At 43.3% G+C, this 20,902-nt stretch overlaps 1 protein-coding gene across 1 annotated transcript in view; it reads right to left on the reverse strand.

Annotated features, from left to right (window-relative positions):
• Nucleotides 1-7,870, reverse strand: part of insrb (insulin receptor b) — a 69,739-nt gene extending 61,869 nt beyond the window's left edge. Inside the window, exon 1 of the mRNA XM_031864320.1 lies at nucleotides 6,460-7,870. Coding sequence (XP_031720180.1) covers nucleotides 6,460-6,553 — 94 coding nt within the window. The 5' untranslated portion in view covers nucleotides 6,554-7,870. The remainder of the gene's footprint in view (nucleotides 1-6,459) is intronic.
• Nucleotides 7,871-20,902: the final 13,032 nt, after the last annotated feature.

Below are 20,902 nucleotides of genomic sequence, written 5' to 3' on the forward strand. Positions count from 1 at the left end.
GAGAGAGAGAGAGAGAGAGAGAGAGAGAGAGAGAGAGAGAGAGAGAGGTGTCAAATGGATTGTGTTCACACCTTTAAGAGGTTTGAAAGAGGAGGCTTTCCCACCCCATACAGAGCGGGATTAGCAGGTGTGTGTGTGTGTGTGTGTGGAAGACGGGTCCGCAGGCTGTGCGCATCTGCAGTGTGAAAGAAAAACAAATCAGTGGATGTGAGAGTGAACCCTCTTACCCCTGAACGTAAAAGCAAACGAGGGGAGGGTGGGAGGGAGAATGAGAGATGGAGATGGGAGGAGACGGAGCTCCGGGATGAAGAGAGGGAGGGAGAGAGAGAGAGAGACAGATACACCGCTGAGAGAGAGAAGGCCTGGACACAGGGGGAAGAAGAAGAGGGAGGAGAAGTTGTCGTTAAAAACAACTTCTACTGATTTCATTTTTTCACTAATCAAGTCTGTTATGCACATACAGTGCTATGAAAATAATTGTTTTTGCTCATTAAATTAGATAATTTTGTCTGAGGTGCAAACAACATTAAAAGACAATACTATTTCTTAGGAATTTATATTCACCAATATATTTGTTGAAATGGCAGAATAAAGACTTCTTAAAGAATATTCAATGTTGGCTCTCTTCATTTGAACTTTATTCATAAATGCAGTTTTTTTTTTTTTTATTATGTCAGAGTATAGAATGAATTATTTTCAACAATTGCTAAAAAACTCAAGGGGTGTTTAGAAAATAAATGTAAACAAGTGTACATGCAGACTTATGTAACAGCCCCGTTACTGTAAACAGGAAGCCGTTTCTTTACATTTCCTTGTAAGACACAATCTTACCGACGTATCGGCTTTCGTCAGTGAGGTCAGAGAGTCAGAAACGGCTAGAAGATCGGTGTCCGACGCACAGAGACGGACACGTTAACTGCTGCGACTGTTACCCTCAAATTACAGGATGGTTTTGTAAACTGTAACCACCCGATTCCCATGCGACACAAACATTCAGCCTTCCTTCTCAAACCGACGTCGATAAATCTGGAAACACTTGTCTTACAATGTCCGAAAGTTTTCTTCACAATTGCTTACATAAAAAGTCTGCCGTCCACTGAAGTGCCATAACAAAGAGAAAAACACTTCCATCTCTTGTACTGGGCAGGCGTCGGCCAACTGAGCCAGCGGTTTGACATCATTTCTACCAAAGACATTTCCCCTGTTTGTGAACAGCTGTTTACTCAGCGAGGGGTTGAACAACGAACTGTGGAGGCAAAGCCAAGATGAAGACAAAAAGATGGACTTTCAAGCTCACTCACATTCGGACACGGACACGGCGTCGGCCAGTGTCTGGTCCTGCCTCCGAAAGATCGCTCTGCTGATCCTCACATTACAGCGCCAGCTCAACTTGGATTTTACTGTGTGGAGTCACCAGCGGTTTAAAATAGGGCCGAACCAAACAGCAACGAGGACTATCGCATCAGATTGTTGCGGCACGGCGTCACGGTGCTCTGTGTACGCGTGTTTGTGATCCCCACCCCCGACTCAACCACATTTCTGTGCAGTGAGAAGATGTTTACAAAAACAGCCACGGTTCTCTGTCGAGGAATGTGAGTCAGGGAGAAGGGCATCAGCTAAGCTACGCGTTGAAAACAACAACAAAAAGACTAATGATGGATATGACAAATTCCTTTGATCACTTTGTTGTTAAAAGACACTGAGTAGCTTGAATCAATTCATTCATTCATTTTCTAGATCAATTCGGCAATGACAAATAAGGCAATATGAATGAATACACTAGAGGTCTCTGGCTGAAGTTCACACCATAGACATTGAGGCTTATGGGTTGTGTAGTTTGTAGACTAAAATCAGATACGAGGTAATATGTGGCTAAAAGAACCGATTAAAAGTCATTAAGACCAGACATAATTGTCCAGTCGTCAGCATGCCTTGGCTGGTATATTTCTGCTTTAGTTGCCTATTTAAAGCTAGTTGAAAACACTGTATACGTTACTAATTATTTTCTCTACTTTCCAAAAGCTGAATTCAAATAATCCTTTTTAGACTTTTCCAAAGCGATGATAAAATGTTAACGTCGCTCTGGAGCGTCTGTCGAAAAGCCGACAAAACTGAACACACAAGCAAACACACTCGAGTCTGTTTGCTGGTCGGCTGACAAAACTGTGAAGTGTGGCGGTGAAAAGGGTCAGGTTTGTGTTTTTCATCCTCCGATTGTGTTGTTGGGAAAGACAGCGAGGAACACAAACACACACACACAAGTGCAAGCTCAATGGAGAAAGAAAATGCATTGTCCAGTTAGGAGCAGTTGTAAGGGACACTTGGAAAGATAAGAGCAGAGGAGGAAGCACTTAGGAAAGACACCCCAACAGTTAATTTCCTTTAGCACTACATATTGCCTTCCTGGCCAACACTCAAAAAACGCAGCACACAGCTGGTGGAGTCCTCAGTTCATGACCCCCATTGTCTGCAGGCTCTGTGAACACGGACTACCCAAACGTACAATGGCAATCTGCGTTCAGCGGTACAGCTGCATTGTGAAAGCCGCCATTCTGCATGCAAGTCCATTAAAACATCCAGCAAAGGCTGTTCTACCAGCGCGGCGCGAGAACAACACGCATCACAGCAGCAGTAAATCACTTCGGACTCATTTTGAATGTATACAGTATGTGTGAAATGACGTGTAGAAACATTAAAATGTTAATCATGTGGATTCAATGCTATGTTAACACATTCTAATTTGCGATAGGTGTGTTTGTATCTGAATTCTTCCTTAAACCTACAAGTCGTGTTGTGCCAAAACCCCAACATTGCCAATAAGCACTATTATGCTTCATTAGCTGTGGTTAAGATTGTTGTGGGAGAAAATCTAAATATCATTGGTGTGACGGACCGTTTAGCGACGATCCTTAGCTGCCGATATTCAGTAAAATCATCGCTGATCGGCATTTAGTATCGGCGGCAAAAAACAACAACATCCATTGTGAACAACAGATCCTCGTAGAAATCGACAGGAGGAGAGCTAGTTAATGTTAGCTGTTGGCCACAGTGTTGGCCACAGTCCTGCGGGGCTAACAGGTTGCATTGAGTTACATTATGATGCTTTCAGGCTCTATTCAGTAAAAATGGGCAATGGTAAATCATAGCGTTATCATGACGCGTTGAAATGTAATCTTGCAAAATGTAGTTTGTGGCGAGAAACTTAAATAAATACACTTTTATTAATGAAGATGTTTTCACAGCAATATAAAATAAACATTAGAGAGATAAGCAGGTAATAATACATCATTAAATGTACTAATGACAGGATCTTTTAATCAAGAAATCAAGAAATATGTTAATAAAGATTTCTGCTGTGCTCAGAGGCCATTGTATCTGCCCAATAAAGCCCTCTGAGGTCTCCTTAAATAAAGTATTGGATTCAGTTGTGACATTCTTTGCCTCAAACATTAAAGCTCGCTAACTTCGTCACAACACACATCGTGCAATTTGTCCATTTGATGAATTGGATGTTCGGTGGGTCAAGGGGGCCACTCGGGACTCAGGGGCTAGTGCTAACATGCAGCTCACTCTTGAGCCTGCCCGCTCTGGTACACACTGTTCTCATGCATGACCACCTCCTCCGGACACACACACACACACACACACACACACACACACACACACACAAAACATACATTGCCCGGAAGTGGGCCGGTCAGGAGCTGAGAGATGAGATCCTGCAGACAGCACAGGGTGGCTGGGGTGCACACAAATATACGTGCAACACATACACACACTCACGCACACACACACACACAGGCACCTACATGGTGGGCCACTTCAAACACATTCCACAGCACGCACAGCATTGTCGGAAAATGCCACTGTGCACTCCAGTGAAGAGAGCCCGAGAATCCAAATGGGCTACAGACAAACTCACGAGGACATCTCTAGTCGTCCTAATTTTCAAAATCAACACGTTACTCCACCGGCAGAGTCGGGAAAAACAACTCTCGGTCCTGAATAAATGAGACTGCTTTGGACATTTAGTTCACATCGTCGGGGTGGGAGATTCTTTAGGCTTTGCCGTCTGTGTGACTTACTTGATTTAAGAAGCATACAGACTGTGGAAAGCATACGTAACAACACGCATGCACACTACCCCTTTCCAACAAAGCTGTGCTTACAAGCCTGAGAGGAACAAGAAGGGGGCAAGGCTCCCAGTTGCACAACTTGTTTTTCGCGAGTTAGACCCGGAGATGGCTACTTACTTCAGAAAACTGCTGATGACTATGACAAACTGAAACAACCCAATCAAAATCCACAAACAGTCTAAAAGGCTTTATTACTTTCTGTAGAGAGCACTGAGCACAGGTTTGTATATCAATATGGCTTCCTCTTTTCCATGGCTAAGGTGGAGATGGCAGGCAGCGTGTGCATTCAGAATTAAATATTTCAAGTATTTTAGGCGTAAACAACTCAAGAGTGCCAAATATGGTCACTTCCCAGAGAATTGAGTGCATCAGGAAGCAGAAACAGCCAATGACATGGACCCCACTACCCGAGAGAAAGAGAGAAAGAGAGAGAGAGAGAGAGAGAGAAGAGAGAGGAGGAAGGAGGGGTACCAGCAGCCCTGTCTCCTAAGACCCCCTTTCAGAGGCCTCTGTTCTGTCTGCATACATGACCAGTGTAAAGGAGCCAGGACATTTCCTTAGAACCTGGCCGCTGGGAGCAATTTTTAAGTAATACAACTGAAAGTTTGAACAGCCTGAACGTTTAAATAACAAACAAATGAAATACAAGATACAGCAAGTTTTTTAATGGTTTCATTACGCTTGTTCCCTAAATTTAGACTGATGTAACAGCTCACTTGCTCTACCTACATGTACCGAAACACTGTGTGGACTTGTGCAACACATCATCTACAAACACTGAACACAAATCTCAAAAATACAAATGTGGGTCAAAGGTTAAACCACTGATAAACCCAGTCAAGTGTTGTTTATTTAATTTGTATTTCGAATATTCTTTATTAACAATTAATATGTTTTCAATTGAGGCAAGCTGAGTTACCAGAAGCTACCAACCACATGGTCAAATTAAATGTGTTATCTACTTTAATTAAATTCTCTCCCACTGTCGATACCTTTTCAAAAATATAACAAGATTGACTCATACAATTTGGTCTATTATTGTACTATTTACCCAATAGAGATCTACTTCAAGATTGTGGATGATCTTTATTTTTAAATATATAAACAGATTAAAAGTGTCTTTCCTTCATTATGTGACTGCTTTAATGCAGCCAACGATAAACACGTCAATTGAAAACAAAAAAAATGATAAATGATCACTCCACTGGTGTTGTTATGGCGAGATTAGGCCGTTTACAGCGGGACCATTATCTCCAGCCCCCCCCCCCTCTCTCCCTCTCTCTCTCTCTCTCTCTCTCTGGCACAGCGACTGTTTATGTTACTCGCTGCGATCTAAAAACCCAATTCATTAATAACAATAACAAATGAACACCACCGCAGAAACGATATCCTCTGGCGAGGAAGACGCCCATGCTATGGTGCGATCTGTTCGAGAGCAATGTAGGCTAATCCACCACCTATAAAGAGACTTCTTAGCGTCGGCGGCTAATTTGTTTACGTTCAGGCTGCAGCAACCGCGCGTGTGTGTGTGTGTGTGCGCGTGCGCGCGCGCGTTGTTTTCGACGCTGAGTCTGTCGCCATAAGAGGCCTAGCTGCGCTCACAGGGCCAATCCTGCTACTCCCCGTTTAGACTCGCTGCAGCAGACCACACTCGTCCAGTTACAGCGACTAATCTGGCCCTGGGGCTGGCGCATCCAACACAGGCCGCTGAAATATGCGTGTACCTTTAAGAGACGGCGCGAGAGAGAGGGAGGAGATATTAATCAATAAATGTTACGCAGAAATATCAATTATTATAGCGCGGCTACGCAAAACGCAACGCCTGGAATTACTAGCCCCTTAATTAGACCCTTGTGAAACTTTACGCATGCGCCAGATTGAAGGCGAGAGCCTCGTGACTAAAATCGCAATCTTAATTGATGAAATAAAGAATAATAATAACCGTAGTGTTTTTTCGGAGCACCATTAGCTACGTTATATTCCACAGGGGACTTAATAATAATGTCAGTGATAAGACAAACTTACTTAAGATGTTCTAACAACATTCCTGTTGTAATTACAGTCTGTGTCGAGCTCTTTGGTATGTTTACGTTGTCTTCTTCATACTTAATGGTAGTTTATCCTCCTATAGAGACACAATAATCATAAACTAATGTACATTCTACACGTGTAAGTTCTCCTGGTATCACTTTGAGTAACAAATCATTAAATTGAGCTTTATTCTACATTTCTTTATATCAAATAAACAAGGAAACAGTGACAAATGTGTCATGACAGACATACAGCCACATTGATAGAAAAATATAAAAAAATAAATACTTACTTTCTCCGTTTATTAGTCCACATTGGCATATAATGCAGGTGCCGATGATTAAAAACACAATTTGTGCTCGCAGCTTTAACGTCCACCGTCTCATTTTGACTTGAAGATAAGTTGAGCTCAACTCAACTCTTCAAGCTTCTCAACAAAAATAAAAGAGTCTATTTCAACAGGCGTTGGGATATCAAAAGTACTGAACAAAGTCCTACAAATGAAGGTCCAATACAGCCCGCTGACTCAACGTTGCCCCCCGTAAGCCGGGGGGAGTTGTGCATTTATGAGTATCTTCCCAGCCAAGTTTGCGATGTCGGCTGTGTGAGCCCTGGAGGAAAACGCAGACCACTAAATAACGTGATCTTGGTTTCTGGCAACTCATGTGCGAGTAAATATCTTCATTTTCCATCAGTGAAGGCGAAAGTCTCCACGTCCATGTGTCTAACGCTGGAGAGGAATTACAATTATTATTTACGCAAGGGGGGGGGGGGTTGGTTTGGGGGGGGGGGTCCTCCGATGGAGGGCCAATGGCCCCGTGCGCACTGCTCCAATGAGGGAAGACCCACCTTAAAAAACAACAATCGGTAAGAATGTGTTCAAAACAGCCTCCGCTTGGGTTCCTCCCGCAGAAAATGAGCTGAAGTTATGGATCTCGCCAAAGAACGAGACTCGACAGGGTTTGCGCTCTCTCTGTTTTATAGTCCACAGGTCCTCTTTTATATTACCCCCCTCCCTGTTTGCGTGTATCTTCTCAGAAAGCGGAACCTTTTTTAAGACAGATGGGAGCACATCCCAGGAAACTCCTACGTACAGGAGAAGCGTGCAGCGGTACAGCTTTTCCCCGCTACGACCTTCCTCTGAACTCCCTCACCTCCGCTGACCACCTCGCGCCGCAAGCACCCATAAAAAAACGAACAAAAACGGGAGAAAGAAAACAAAGAAAACTTGGGAGTGAAACGTGACTTCTTTCTCGTCTGCTGCGTAAAGAGGGGAGAGAAAGAAGAACGTCTCCGTTTAACCTGCACGTTGCTGTGAAGTGAGGGAACTCTCCACCACGCCGCCCGATGCTTTTTCTCAGATTAACGTTAGCTGATGGGGGGGGGGGGGGGACAAGCTAACGTTAGCTAGCTAATCCAAAACAAACGAGGTTTCGGTGACGGCGATAGAGTTAAAAAAATAAAATAAAAAACACACACACACACACGCGTTGACAAAGTCCGTATCACGTCCCCGATAGTGAAACAAACGATGAGGTAAACAAACGTAAAAATATTTTAAAAAAAAAAGACGAGCCCAAGTGTTAAAAACTTGGATTCCCGTTCCGTTTAGCGGTTGCTCTCCCTCAGGTTCCCCCTCTTTCCGTCTCTCTCTTTCTGCGAGTCTCTCCACCAGTAAACAAGTCCTGCCAGTCACCTCAGCTGGGCCACACGTGGTCCGCTGGAAAACACGGAGTGGAGTAGCCCGGCACCCAACCAAACAACCAACCAGGGTCCGGATCGGGACTGTCTGAGCCGGCGCTCGCGTTAGCGTCAAAACACCGGCGCTCTTTGTCGGAGGAGAGCGGGGGGGGGGAATGCACATCAACGTCCTCGTTAAAAACGGGAATAGAGTAAATGAAGATATATTTAAAAAATATGTCGAGCAGAGGATCCGCTTTCTTATATCATGTATGTGTGTTTAAATGGGAAAATTCACCTGCTAAATTGACTAGTTAATACTGTACAGTGGATTGTTAGATAAAGGGAAGTTTGTAGCCTGTTCTTCAGTACAGATTGTGGATAAAATAACAGAAACACAAGCGTCCTGCACTAATGACCATTTTAAGGCATATTAGGATTATGATTAAGCTCCTCATCATTTTTCTCAATTAATTGTTTTGTCTGCAAAATGTCACAAAATTCCCTGCATGTTTTTCAGACGACCAACAGTCCAGAACACAAGGTGAGTTTACCATCATGCAGTCGGACAAAGAGAAGCAGATAATCCTCACGTTTGAGAAATTCAAGATTGATCATAGCTTGAAAAATGGCTGAGACGATTAATCGATTATCAAAATAGTTGCAGTTTAATTTCCTTAATTGATCGAGTAATCTTCTCAGCTCTAACCAGTTTGGCCTTTGTCACTTGTTTTTTATTATGATCTTGTATTTGGATGAGAAAGAACTATATAAAAATGGTCTTTATAGCATTATTTCTCAACCAAAAACAAAACCTATCATTTAAAGACTAGCCTTGATTTAAGTTCACAATGTTCCCGTTGATTCACTGACTGAACAAGACAAATTCATTCATTTGCAAACATATCTTCAGCATCATACGTCGATTTCATGCATACTTAGCGTCCGATATAAGTGTCTATACCAATATAGTTGACATATATAAACAGATATTATTTTTTATACAAGTATTTTCAGATAGCAGCATAGAGGCAGAGAGATTTGTGGCCAAAACACCATGTCTCTGTGTCGTGGAGCAGTGTAAACGTTGCACACTGCCTTGGCCCTGCAGCCAGGAAGTCAAATACCTGCCCGCAGTAACGAAAGCACACACAATTCCCTCAGATTTGCATATTATCCTTAGAATGAAACCTGTCCTGATGATGTAACTTAACGATTCAGACACACAACACCTGGGAGTTTTTCCTCCGAGCACCTTCAGGGCGGCTGAATCGACTCTCACTTTAACATGGGACTGATAGAAGATACCAGAATAGAATATAGTAGAACATGTGCCTCTTGTTTATCACGGTATGGTGCAGTTCGTGCGCTTGGATGGGTACGTACTCTACTCTGCTAAGAGCTTGTTGAGCAGGCTTGTTAATCTGAGGAATGTTGTTACCCAGTGAACAGAGTAAATGAGGTCTTAGTGAAATTATATGTCACAGGTCTGAAGGACTAAGGGTTGTGGAATCTAGTCAAAACAGATCTCTTTGTGGCAGTCACGCTGTCTGACGCCAACTGGAGGCACACACGTGCAGTCTCTTCTCATATCCTCTTCACACACTTCGTCCCACTTCCTCTCAGGTGCTGTGCATTACATCACTTTCTTTCCTTTTTGTCAGTGGGAGTAGAGGAAGTCAAGTGAATGGCTTCTCATCCCACGAACCTAACTGGAGTGCTGTTTTGAGTCTACACATGCAGCACTTGTGCAGCACACAGCCGTTGTACTACGACTTCATTTCAGTAGGTGGCACTAAAAATAACTCCAGCCAATTCACTTACTCCAAATGTCAAACCGGGACAAAGGGATACAACGTTGTGAATAAATAGGATTCAATTCAACAAGAGAGGAGAGTGTAGGGAGATTCAGCCGATGTCAAGTAAACATAATGTGCATCTGTTAGCATTTATGCAGTTCTCTGAGGTTGTAGAGATTCATTGCTTCCTGCAAATGAATAATTATAATTTGAGCATGTGTGTCTTGAACATCTTTATTGCACTGGTTCTGTAACCCACAAAGGCAGTATTCTCCACTGGGAACATGGATATTGCAAAGCCCCAGTGCCGGTTATGAACATGTTGACACACCTCTTTTTATCACGAGCTCTGGGGCAGGTTCGGGGCGTGTCCACCTGGTTACTGGAAGTTGATTCAGACCGGAGGATATGAAGATATGTGAATGACACAATGATGGGTGACAGATGACAAAAAAAGCTGCATGCAGGGTCAACACTCATTGTGTCAGTGAAAGCTGTTGCTGCTCGAGCTGTTGCTCAAGCTCCTCAATGTCTCAAAGTACATCTTGTCTTCTGGGAAAACAGCACATATCCACGTTTTTTTTTAACATTGTCAGCAGTAGCACCACACAATATCTGCACTTGCTTTCACCAAGGTCTGTTCTGTTCCTTCAGGTCCAGCAAGGTATTGAACATATATAACTAAGAATCAAGTCAAAGTAGTAATTAATATACAATTCATAAAGCAGGGAGGAAGTCTGTTTATAAATTAGAGACATTAAAAACATGAATAGATGAAATGCAGATGCTTCCATACAAGGAACAAGGGGCCATCGATTGATTTGATTATGGACGCACTGATCCACTTTTTCTTCCCTGTTACTTATTCCAATACCTCGACTCAACAGAGTGTCTCTTTCCTTTTGTTGGCATGGAAGGCTCAGTAATTAGCTGCCCGGGGAGCCAGGAAGCAGGAATCTCCGTTCATCCCGTGTGTGTGTGTGTGCGTGTGTGTGTGTATGCATGAGGGCATCTGTGTGTGTTTATGAGTGTGAGATGTCCACCAAGGAGAGGGTCATGAGCTTAAACAGACAAAACGTTCCTGGATTATCCTCTTCAAACGGCTCCCTGTGTTAGTCATTTACACCTTAAGGCTTAAGCACTTGCTGTTCCTGCACTTCAGTCCCGGTAGCCTGCAGCTGAGAGACAAACAGACAAACAACGGCTCCTCTCTCACTGTCCGATTCCCTTGTTGTCTCTCAATCGCACAATGCAGTCACATGTACTGTAGGTTGTCGTTAAAGCAAGAGGGTCCACACTTGTTGCTCTCATGTGGAGGAACTTCACATCGCTCCTTCTGCAGACGTGACATCGGGAAAAGGGAGAACACAGAAACACCCACAACAGAATTTGCTGCATACGCATTAACTATGGCAAAAGGAATGTATTTATGTACATCTGCTGAAATACCTGCTTCAAATCAAAAAGCATGTTGTTAGCTTACGTTATGTACATATAGTATATTTATGCTATGTATGTATTTGTTTCCCATGTATATCGAGCATCTTGGACAACAACATTTCCTTTAGGAGGAATAACTCTTATCCTGTCTTTGTTCCAGGTTGTGAATGGGATGGGGTGAAGCTGGATGGACTTAACTGGTGATCCAGGCGATTCAGGTTAAGCGAAGGAGCAGTACACCTGCTGACTCTGTGTGGAACCGCTTATCTGAAATAGGAACAGCGAGGAAGATGAAGGAAGCTGCTGACTATAACTAGATGTCAGACTAAGCCATTGATGAGGAAGACTAAAGCTGTTGGAAAGAACACCGCGGCCGGCTCAACGCTATGATTATGTGCCCTATGATGCGTTCAGTGATCCGATAAATCTCTCACACGGACCGCACAACTCATGTTGATAATCCATGTTGATAACGGCTGCCTTTCTGGTCATCGGATTGATCCACGGAGTTCCAGTCTGTCCGTGTTAGTCTGTCTCGGTTTGATCAGTCACCTCTGCCATTAATGAAAAATGAAACCAATGGTACATTGTGCCATCTATAAAGCAGCTTGATATGCATTACGGGGGGTTTCTGAATCACAGAGTACACACTGTGTGTCAATCAGCCTTTTCAGAGTATCTTCTTGTACACAGTTTGCTGCTCCCTCAGCATCTCAGCAGCAGATTCAGACACAAGTCATGCGAGCACATGTAAGATATTTAAAGCCCTCTATCTGCTTTTCCCCATTCTCCTTCCTCATGTATGCTCCTCAGGGCTTAAGTTTCATTGATTTATTACCATAAATGCATTCTGCAGAAACCCAGCATAAAACTCACACATACATGTAATCCAGGAGATATATTATTCTTATAGGGGGAGATTAAGAAAAACTCTCCTGGAAAGCCTCTCATTTGATAAGATGATTTGCTGTAAAAACACTATAAATTCACAATTGACTCACTTTTATAAAGACCATTTATATGTGCCAGTGGCAGCTCGTGTCTGTATGTTCCAGTTTAATGAAATCAATTCAGCACAATACATTTTTGTGGTGGAGTTTATTGAATTAGTCAATTGACAAAAAATGGATTTTAATTGAATTGAATATACTTCATAACGGTGAACATATACAGTCTTTCAATAAGCAACATCCGAATCCATCAATACTCAATCAATCACAACTACCTCTCTGCCGACATCAATGCTCACAACTAAACCACCATGTTCATCCTCGTCACAACGCCGTCCAATCAAGAACGTGAATACCAAGAAAAGAAAGAAAACCAACAACAACCAAATCACCATTTGCATACTTTACATTCTGCGTCCTCCTTTCTGTACCTCGCCAAAAATACTTGTTTGTACATCTTTTTAAACTGTCTCATATTTTTTTTTACTTTGTTTAATTTCTCCATTTTACTAAATCACCCCACAACCACCAAACAATGTTATAACTGATTGTTTAGGTCATTTCTCTGGTAATATTCACTGGCAAACTGAATGTGTTTGGGTTTTTGTTAGTACAACAAAACAATCAAAAATGAAAAAAGGCGGTTATGTAACTCTCTGTGGCTGACTGTTGTGAAATTAAGTAGTTACGGTAAACGGGGAAATGGCCACCATTTTAACACATAACCGTTTTCCTGGCATCTACTTCCTTTGGTTCTATATGTCACGCACACCAAAGTGTCTCTATAGCAGTTTATTTTCCAAGGAAAAGGTTTGACTTCCTCTTTCAAACAGCTCTATCTGTGTCACAGTGTCCTGAACTAGAGGACCCTTCAGTAAACCCGACCACCGACCCCCCGTTACTCCCCGCTCCATCATGTGTGTTGTGTGTCTGTTTGAGTTCACCCCTGGTCTTTGTGTGAGACACTTAACCCTGGGTCACACACACACACACATCCCAGAGAGCCTTGTTTTCCCACACATGGACAACGACACACTTATCTATAAACAGATTAGACCGTCAAGGTCACTTCTGCTGCCCACTCCTCTCTCTCCGTGCACAAACTCTCATCACCTGCTCGTTTTTCTTCACAATCTGAATCCAACTTCTCAATTTTTTGACTTTCTTCTTTTTCTCCCGCTTTCTTTTTCCCGACCTCTGTGTCATCTCCTCATTTTCTCTCCCTCCTCCTCGCTATTATTTCAGCTTTTTGTGTCCTCCTTTGCTCCCTCTATTTGTTCTTTTTCTCACACTGATGGGCGGTTCAGGGGGCCATGAGGCCATGTGCAGGGCTAAAGGATTAGCTTTATCATTGATAAGGACCTGGGGTGGCGCGTTGCATGGCGAGCTTGAACCTGAATGCCCTTCCTGAGAGGATGTGTCAGTGACTGCTTTATCCACATATAGCAACACATCCAGAGAGAGCGATAGGCACAGTAAATACATAGGACAGTCAAAGGCAGGTCAATGTCACAGGCCCCCCCCCCCCTCCCAGAGCAGCGAGGGCTCAGGGGTGAAAAGTGCATTGGCTTCAGGAAGATAGTGTGTGCTGCACAACATCAAAGTATGGCTCTCACACTTCCCCTTACTGGGAGGAGGAAGATGTGGGGACACTGTTTTGTTGCTTCCTTTCACAAGTAAATGCGTACACGTGTGTGTACACATGCAGGGCAGCGAACAGACGAACAGCTCAGCTCTTAGAAACTTCTATTCCAGAAGTAAGAAAACCGAATTCAAAACCACATTGACATTTGTAACTATACGATAATTACTAAATGCTCGTTTCTCAACAGTATAGCTTTATATGTTTAGATTAGGAGGGTAGTTAAAAAGAAACCAATCTAATATTGTTGTTTATTCAATGATAATGTTTTCTAGCGGGCTTTAATGAACATCAGACATTTGCAGGCTATATGTAGGCTCCACGGAAGAGGCAAGTTTATGAGTGAGTCGAGGGGTCACGGCTCAGACATGCCTGGAATAAAAGCAGATTGTTTTTCTTTTGTAAAAGTTGTGCTTGTAGTTTTTTATGGGGGCTGTAGTTTTTCCTGTGCTTATATAGTAAACCACTAATACTTTTTATATTTCTTATATAAACATATACAGTATATACTTCTTATAGCAGCTGCTGTGGCCAATTTGTCTTAGAATATTGAAAGTAAACTCTCAATACACAATACACATGAATTGCATTGAATTACAGAAGCAAGAGGAACACAGACTGGTTCGAACATGTCGACATGACTTTGGCTTCGCCGTGTTGTATTTTTTCACTTGCTTTAATAAAATATAACTTTAGGACTGTAATTGACCAAATCAGGATTTCTTTTGCAACGTGGTAGTTTAATCTTCTGGCCACTATTCTTTCTTTTAATAATATTAGTGAATTCATCCGTCTGTATTAATGATCATATTTTAACGAGTAGATTAGTGACGTTATTTGCTGGAGATGCAGTCATTCTGTAAAATGTGTAATTTATAGTTTTTTGATTGTCGACCTCCGTTCTTTAACTGCATGTGAAAACACCCACAGGGTGACTTGTGAGTGCAGATCAGAGCAGGGATAAAAATTCCCAGGATTCCAGTGACACAGGGACCCGACAATGACCCTCTGTGTCCTCCATGAATGGATATACCCACTGCTCTAAGGATTTCAATATTCATCAATCCATGAGTGATAAGAGCAAGAAATTGTTGAAAATGTGTAGATTCAACTTAAAACGTGCAATTGAAATGTATTTGCTCTTAACAGCAACAACCTATAAGCAGTGTATAGCAGAGATGTATCATAAAGGGGGAAAAGTAAATAGAAAATTGAGTTTGCCTTACAAAAATAAACCTGAGAGGCCGATGCAGAATGTATTTTCTCACTGGCGCACAGACCAAATGAGTGAAAGGTGAAACACCTAATTACTTCCTGAGAGCGAGGCATGGTTGCGGAATAAATGCAGCAGCATTGTATAAGTGTTTACAGAGGAAACACACTCAGTCTGTCTTTGATCCTCTCAGAAGAAGTAGTTCTCACCTTGGATGCGCACCACCCATCCTGGACGTTAAAGACACCGCATCCAAGGTGAGAACTACTTCTTCTGAGAGGATCAAAGACAGACTGCAGCGTTCATGACACCATCAGTTAGAGAGGAGCAAGAGACTAACTGCTGCTCTTTAGACAGTAACCTGGCTCGACGTCTGCAAAGCGATCCACCTTCCCCCCTCGTCAACCGTCTCTTCCCGGGACTAAATTAGTAGCAACATCGCTGCCAAACAAACTGTCTGAATCCTTGATTAGTTTCCTCTTCCGTCTGCCGTTTGCTATTGTTATTGACCCCTTTGGAGCCAAGCCAAAGCACTGTCCCTGAGTTCTTGTCAGTTGTTTGACAGAGAGGTTAGAGTGTGTGTTTGTGTGTGGCCTGTTCTTTTCCATCCCGGAGGAGCAGACGCGGGGAAGCCATCAAGGCTTTAACTATTCGTTCTTCCCAAGTCCTATTTCCAGCCACAGCCGAGGGGCATGCTACTTCAACATCCGGAGACTCAGGCCTGACTGACCACAGCGCTGCTCTCTGACCCCCAGAGGGGCCAGCGCTCTGCACACTGAGAATGGGAGGAACCAGGGGGGCCGTGTTGTGTCTTGAAACTTCCCAGAACGACAATAATAAAAACAGTGTTTGTTTATGTTCTCACAAGGAGAGGGATGGGGAAGTGGGGGATCAGAGGAGTAGGGTGGGTGTAAAAGTTCAGCGAGGGGTCTGGGAGTCAAAAAACCAACTGTCGCTTTAGACTTACGCAAGCTGGAATTATTGTAATGTAGTGACATGTACTTGACAGAGTGCAAGCGTTTGTGCGTGTGTGTGTGTGATGATTGCATGCCTGAAAGAGGCCGGCTGTGTGAGAGTACAGTGTGTCTGGTCACTATAAATAACCCTCAGTTTGAAAACATGTGAAACAAATAGCCCAAATTAGGACATCATTTTGAGAGTGTGTGCGAAAATAACCAATTCCATCAAGCATGCAGGCTGAGATTAGACAAGTGATGATCGGGAACATGATGTAACTGTATCAGCAGGACACGTCCCTGCATTTGTTTAATAAAGTCGACTCAGTTTAAGTAGAGTTTAGGTGGCAAAAAGTTCCAGGAACACTTTTCTGTAACTGCTGTTTTCCTGTGACAGATTCATTGTCACAAAACAAATAAGTTTGGTTTCTTTTATGTATTTATTTTTTCAGTCAAAATATTCTAAATACTGGGGGACATAGTTTTAAAATGTCATGCAACTTAATTGCCTGTCAATGATTGAGTGTCAGTGGAAGAAAACCCAAACTGTCACACTTTTGCTTTGAGACTGTTGACTGTCGTCACATGTAATCCAAGACTCACCAAAAAAACAAGTCTGTCATGATGTAGAAGCTACCGGAACGCAGGTAAACACAAGGTCGAGTGAGTTCTGCAACAAACAAACAAACACACACAGCACCTTCTTTTTCCAACTTGCTAACGCTTTGTCAGACCCCTTGGAGTCACTTTCTTACGCACTGGGCAGCCCACGGTCGCAGTAAAGTTAACACTTGGTTAATGTTGAGAATTCAAACACTTGCTTAGGTTTAGGCAACAAAACGTCATGTTTGGGCTTGAAATAAGTACGTAAACTAAGTAAAATGTAAACAACGTAACGGTACAGGACATGTCACAAAGATCACTAACGTAACTTCAAATTGACTCAACAACACTTTGGGAAACAAACGCTGGTCTCCTGGTCGAAAGTCTTGTGTTTATTTGAACCATCCGCCTCCATCCCGTCTCTACCGTCTTTATACGACCTTGAGGGACGCAGATGGGTCTCTACATTGTAGTTACTTGAAAGCCCGGTGCGTCCCTAAAGGGGGCCTTGTGCATCGGTGTCAAACGCCGAGGGCCGTGACAAAGTGTCCGTATTTGACGCCCCGGGAATGAGCATGAGCTGACAAACAAGATTAAGAGTCTACAGCCTTGCTAGCAGCTCATTGAGGCAGTAACATCAGCGTTTAACAGGAAGTATGGTTACCATGTTCACCATCTTAGTTTAGTGTGTTAGCATTTGCAATCCAGCACTAAACACAAAGAACAGCTGAGGTTGATGGGAAGGTCAATAGCTTTGCAGGTGTTTGTTCATAAACCAAAGTATTGGACCGGCCCACTGACATCTTAGATTTGTAGATGTAACAGAGATGAAGCTATTTGGCCACAATGACAGGAGGTATGTTTGGAGGAGGAAGCGTGAGGCGTTGCAACTGAATCTCAGAGGTTATTGGATGGCTTGGGGATGTCTAAATCAAGCTAAAATCAAGCTTTTGGAAAAGTCCTGACCTCAACCCCACTGAAAATATGTGGACTGCCCTAAGAAGTTGGGTCCATGCAAGAAAACCAACACATTTGGTCAACAGCAGAATTTTGCCAGAAGCTTGTTGATGGTAAAAGGTGTTTAAGGACATGCCATCAAATACTAGCCGTGATTTTATTATACTTGTAATCTATAATTATAATCCCAATACTGTCATCCCAATACACACATTATACGGCTGATAAGGATTGTTGCAGTCTTTGAACAATCCTGAACAGTATGATCAACAGCTCTGCCAGCGTTCTTCCATGCCCTATCAGCGGCCTGGTGCTCAGACAACAGGAGGGTCCGGCTTTAACTTGTCAGCATCAATCAGTGAACTGATGTTGAACATTGCATGCCGCAGAATAAAAAGCCAAGGAAAATATAAAAGATGTTCTCTCTTTCCCTTAGCAACAGCACATTTAGTGCCTAAATCATCCCACTGACTTGCAGCAGCCATGGAGAGGGTTTAGCCAAAAGATCTCCGAGCTGCTAAATAAAAACCCCTCCAACGCCGAGCTTAAGCATTACAACTGCAGGTCAAGGTTTCTCACAACCTTCTCCCTGGCGCTGTGATGTTTTATTCAGCGGGAACTATTCTCTTGTCGTTGCTCGTGCTGCAGTGTGAGATGCATCGAGGCAGAGATGGGGGAAGACAGGGGAGAGGGGGAAGAAGGATTGGGAAAGTGGAACGGGTAAAACTGGGAAAGAAGCTGAGCGATACAGGTAAATAACAGGCGAGAGAGAATACAATATCAGTATCTGTTACAGCAGCAGTGGTCGAAGCCAGTGTGACATTTACTGAGAAGTGCAGTGTTCACACCAGGCTGTGATTGATTTTGGTATCGGGACTCAAATAATCGGATTGGTGCATACCTATAATGCTGTCTCCAAAAGCAACCAGCAAGTCAAACACCTTTACCCTGCAGGAGGAGTAAGGCCGTTCATTCATTCACGAATGGTTTTGTGTTGAACTTAAACACAGTGCTGCGAGCACAATGTTGAGCCTGCTACACAAATTCCATCCTCTTCATATTCCCACCAAACAAATTTTGTCTCACTGGTTTCCAGCAGCCTACGAGCTCTTTTTGCAAGACCTTTTCTATCGCTGAAAATGCTCACCATTGTATGCATCCCCTTCCCCGTCTCCCCCGCTGAGACATCCAGTCATTTAACAAGGCTGAAGGAACAGAGAGAGAAAATAATCAATAGTTATGTACAAAGAGCTGGAGTTTGCCTGACAGCCAAACAAGCAGCATCACTATTGATCTGGATTGGTTGGAATATGATGGATTTGAGAGGAGAGCTCCGTCTACTCCATTTTTACCCGTGTGGAGGCAGGATTAGTGCACTCACGAAACGGGTCTGTAAATATGATCGATCACAAAATATGTTACATTTACAAAATAAAATGATTTGCAACAGAGTAAGAATCTCTTGAAATCATACTATTCTGTTTTGGGCTGCATTTTCTCAGAGGCTACACTGACAACACAACATGTTGCAGGAAACCTTGGAGACAAAATTATTTTGCCAAAATGTGGCACTTTTGTATTTGTAATTAATGAAGATCCATCTGGTTGGCCTTGACATACTAACTGAGTGGACAAAACATGAGATGAATGATGTTGAAACTACCCTTGAAAGAAACCTTGGTCTCAAACATCCTAACTAATAACAGCTCCACCAAGGATTTAGGCCTTTTATCAACACACACACACACACACACGCACACACACACACACACACACACACACGCACACACACACACACACACACACACACACACACACACACACACACAAATTTGATTTTGTCCATATTGAACTGAAAAGCAGGTTCATTTGTTTTTGGTACATTTTGCGGTTTCAGTTTTTGGTGCATTTGCATAAAAAGCATATGCAGGTTTAGTGGGAAACCAGAGAGAAACCTGGCACATGAAAGCAAATACAAAAAGATTTTAGACACACACACACACACACACATACACTCACACACATGCATAAACCCCTAATCTGTTACCCTGACGAGCCTCCCTTGTTCCAGGAGGGGCCTTGCACCTGCTGTGGCAGCTTGGGGCCTCCTGGGGGAGAACGTTGAGGAGGCCCAGGAGAGGTGCGCCTGGTTCCAACCTAACACTTTTGTTGAACAGCACATTATTCCTATAGGATGAACCCCTACCCACCCCTCATCCCCCAGGACACATCCCAGTCTTGGCTCCGGCATCAGGCGGAGCCCAAAGACTCAACTGCTCCCACTTCATGTTGTCTACAGCACCTTTACGTCCTTGACTGTTTTTACCCTCAAGGCCTCCTCCCCGTCTGAGCAGCGATTCCCAGCCCACGACTCAGAGAAACACAAGCGCTGTATCCAAGTCAGCTGCGACTTATTTCCTCGTGTCCCAATTCTAGTTTTAAATACCAGAAATAGTTGGACATTTTTAGGAAAAAAAATGACTTGCTTGCAAAATATTTAATTTTGTATAATATAAAGCAGAGAATAGCAGCAAATCCTAACATATGAGAAGCTGGAGCCAGACTATTTCTTGGCCTGGAGCAGAAACTTGCTGCAGTCTCTGCTGTTTGCAAAAACTATGAAATGTTAAATTGACATTTTTACACATTAGTTTCCCTTTGTCTCCGGTCTTCATGCTAAGCTAAATACACTTACTCCAGTTGCAGGTAGCAAACTCATGGCAAGAGAGCATATAAGCATTTTTCCTAAAATGTAACTATTCCTTTATGGTCAATTAAGAGGTGGACAAGCTTTTCTTCTCAGTATCAAGCCACAAAGCCTCCTGTAGTACCAGCAACGGCCGCGCTCACCAGTCCTGCCCGCTGGGAGATCCTGAATGCCGGAAAGGTGAATAAGCAAAGAACCAAGAAATTAAACCTCTCAGCAGCAGCGCCACCTGGGATCTACACATCAAAGAGCTGAGCAGAATCCAGCAGGGAGATTGTTCCTTTCACTGTGGACTCTTTCAGCACCACGCAGCCTGACAAACAGGCTGGAAGGTTCAGTGCATTAACCCACATGTTGACACAAGGCTGTGAGTGATAGAGCAACAGAGCAATAGGGGGCTGCAGAGGATGACATACAGGTCTTTGGGGTGCAATAAACACACATGCATGCACAGACCAAAACACGCATGCGTGTACAGACACACACACACACACTGTTATGGCTGCTTGGTTTATCTGTGATCTGCTTCCTGGTGGATTTCCCCTGAAATCAAACGGGATCCTCAGCTGTCACAGATACAGTAAGAGGCGTCAAAGTGGTCCTTCAGCTACCTGAACGCTCCATGTCAGAGAGCTGCCACAACACTGCTGTAGGCCAACATGTGAGTGAGTGTGAGACAGCTTTGAGATGAGCCCTCACCAGACAGAGGAAGAGCCAGAAACACAACACGACCACACAGACAGACAGAGATACAGAAACAGTCTCTCACTCACACTCACACACACACA

Source organism: Anarrhichthys ocellatus, unplaced genomic scaffold (assembly GCF_004355925.1).
Source record: "Anarrhichthys ocellatus isolate YVR2014 unplaced genomic scaffold, GSC_Weel_1.0 scaffold30, whole genome shotgun sequence".
Lineage (NCBI taxonomy): Eukaryota > Metazoa > Chordata > Actinopteri > Perciformes > Anarhichadidae > Anarrhichthys > Anarrhichthys ocellatus.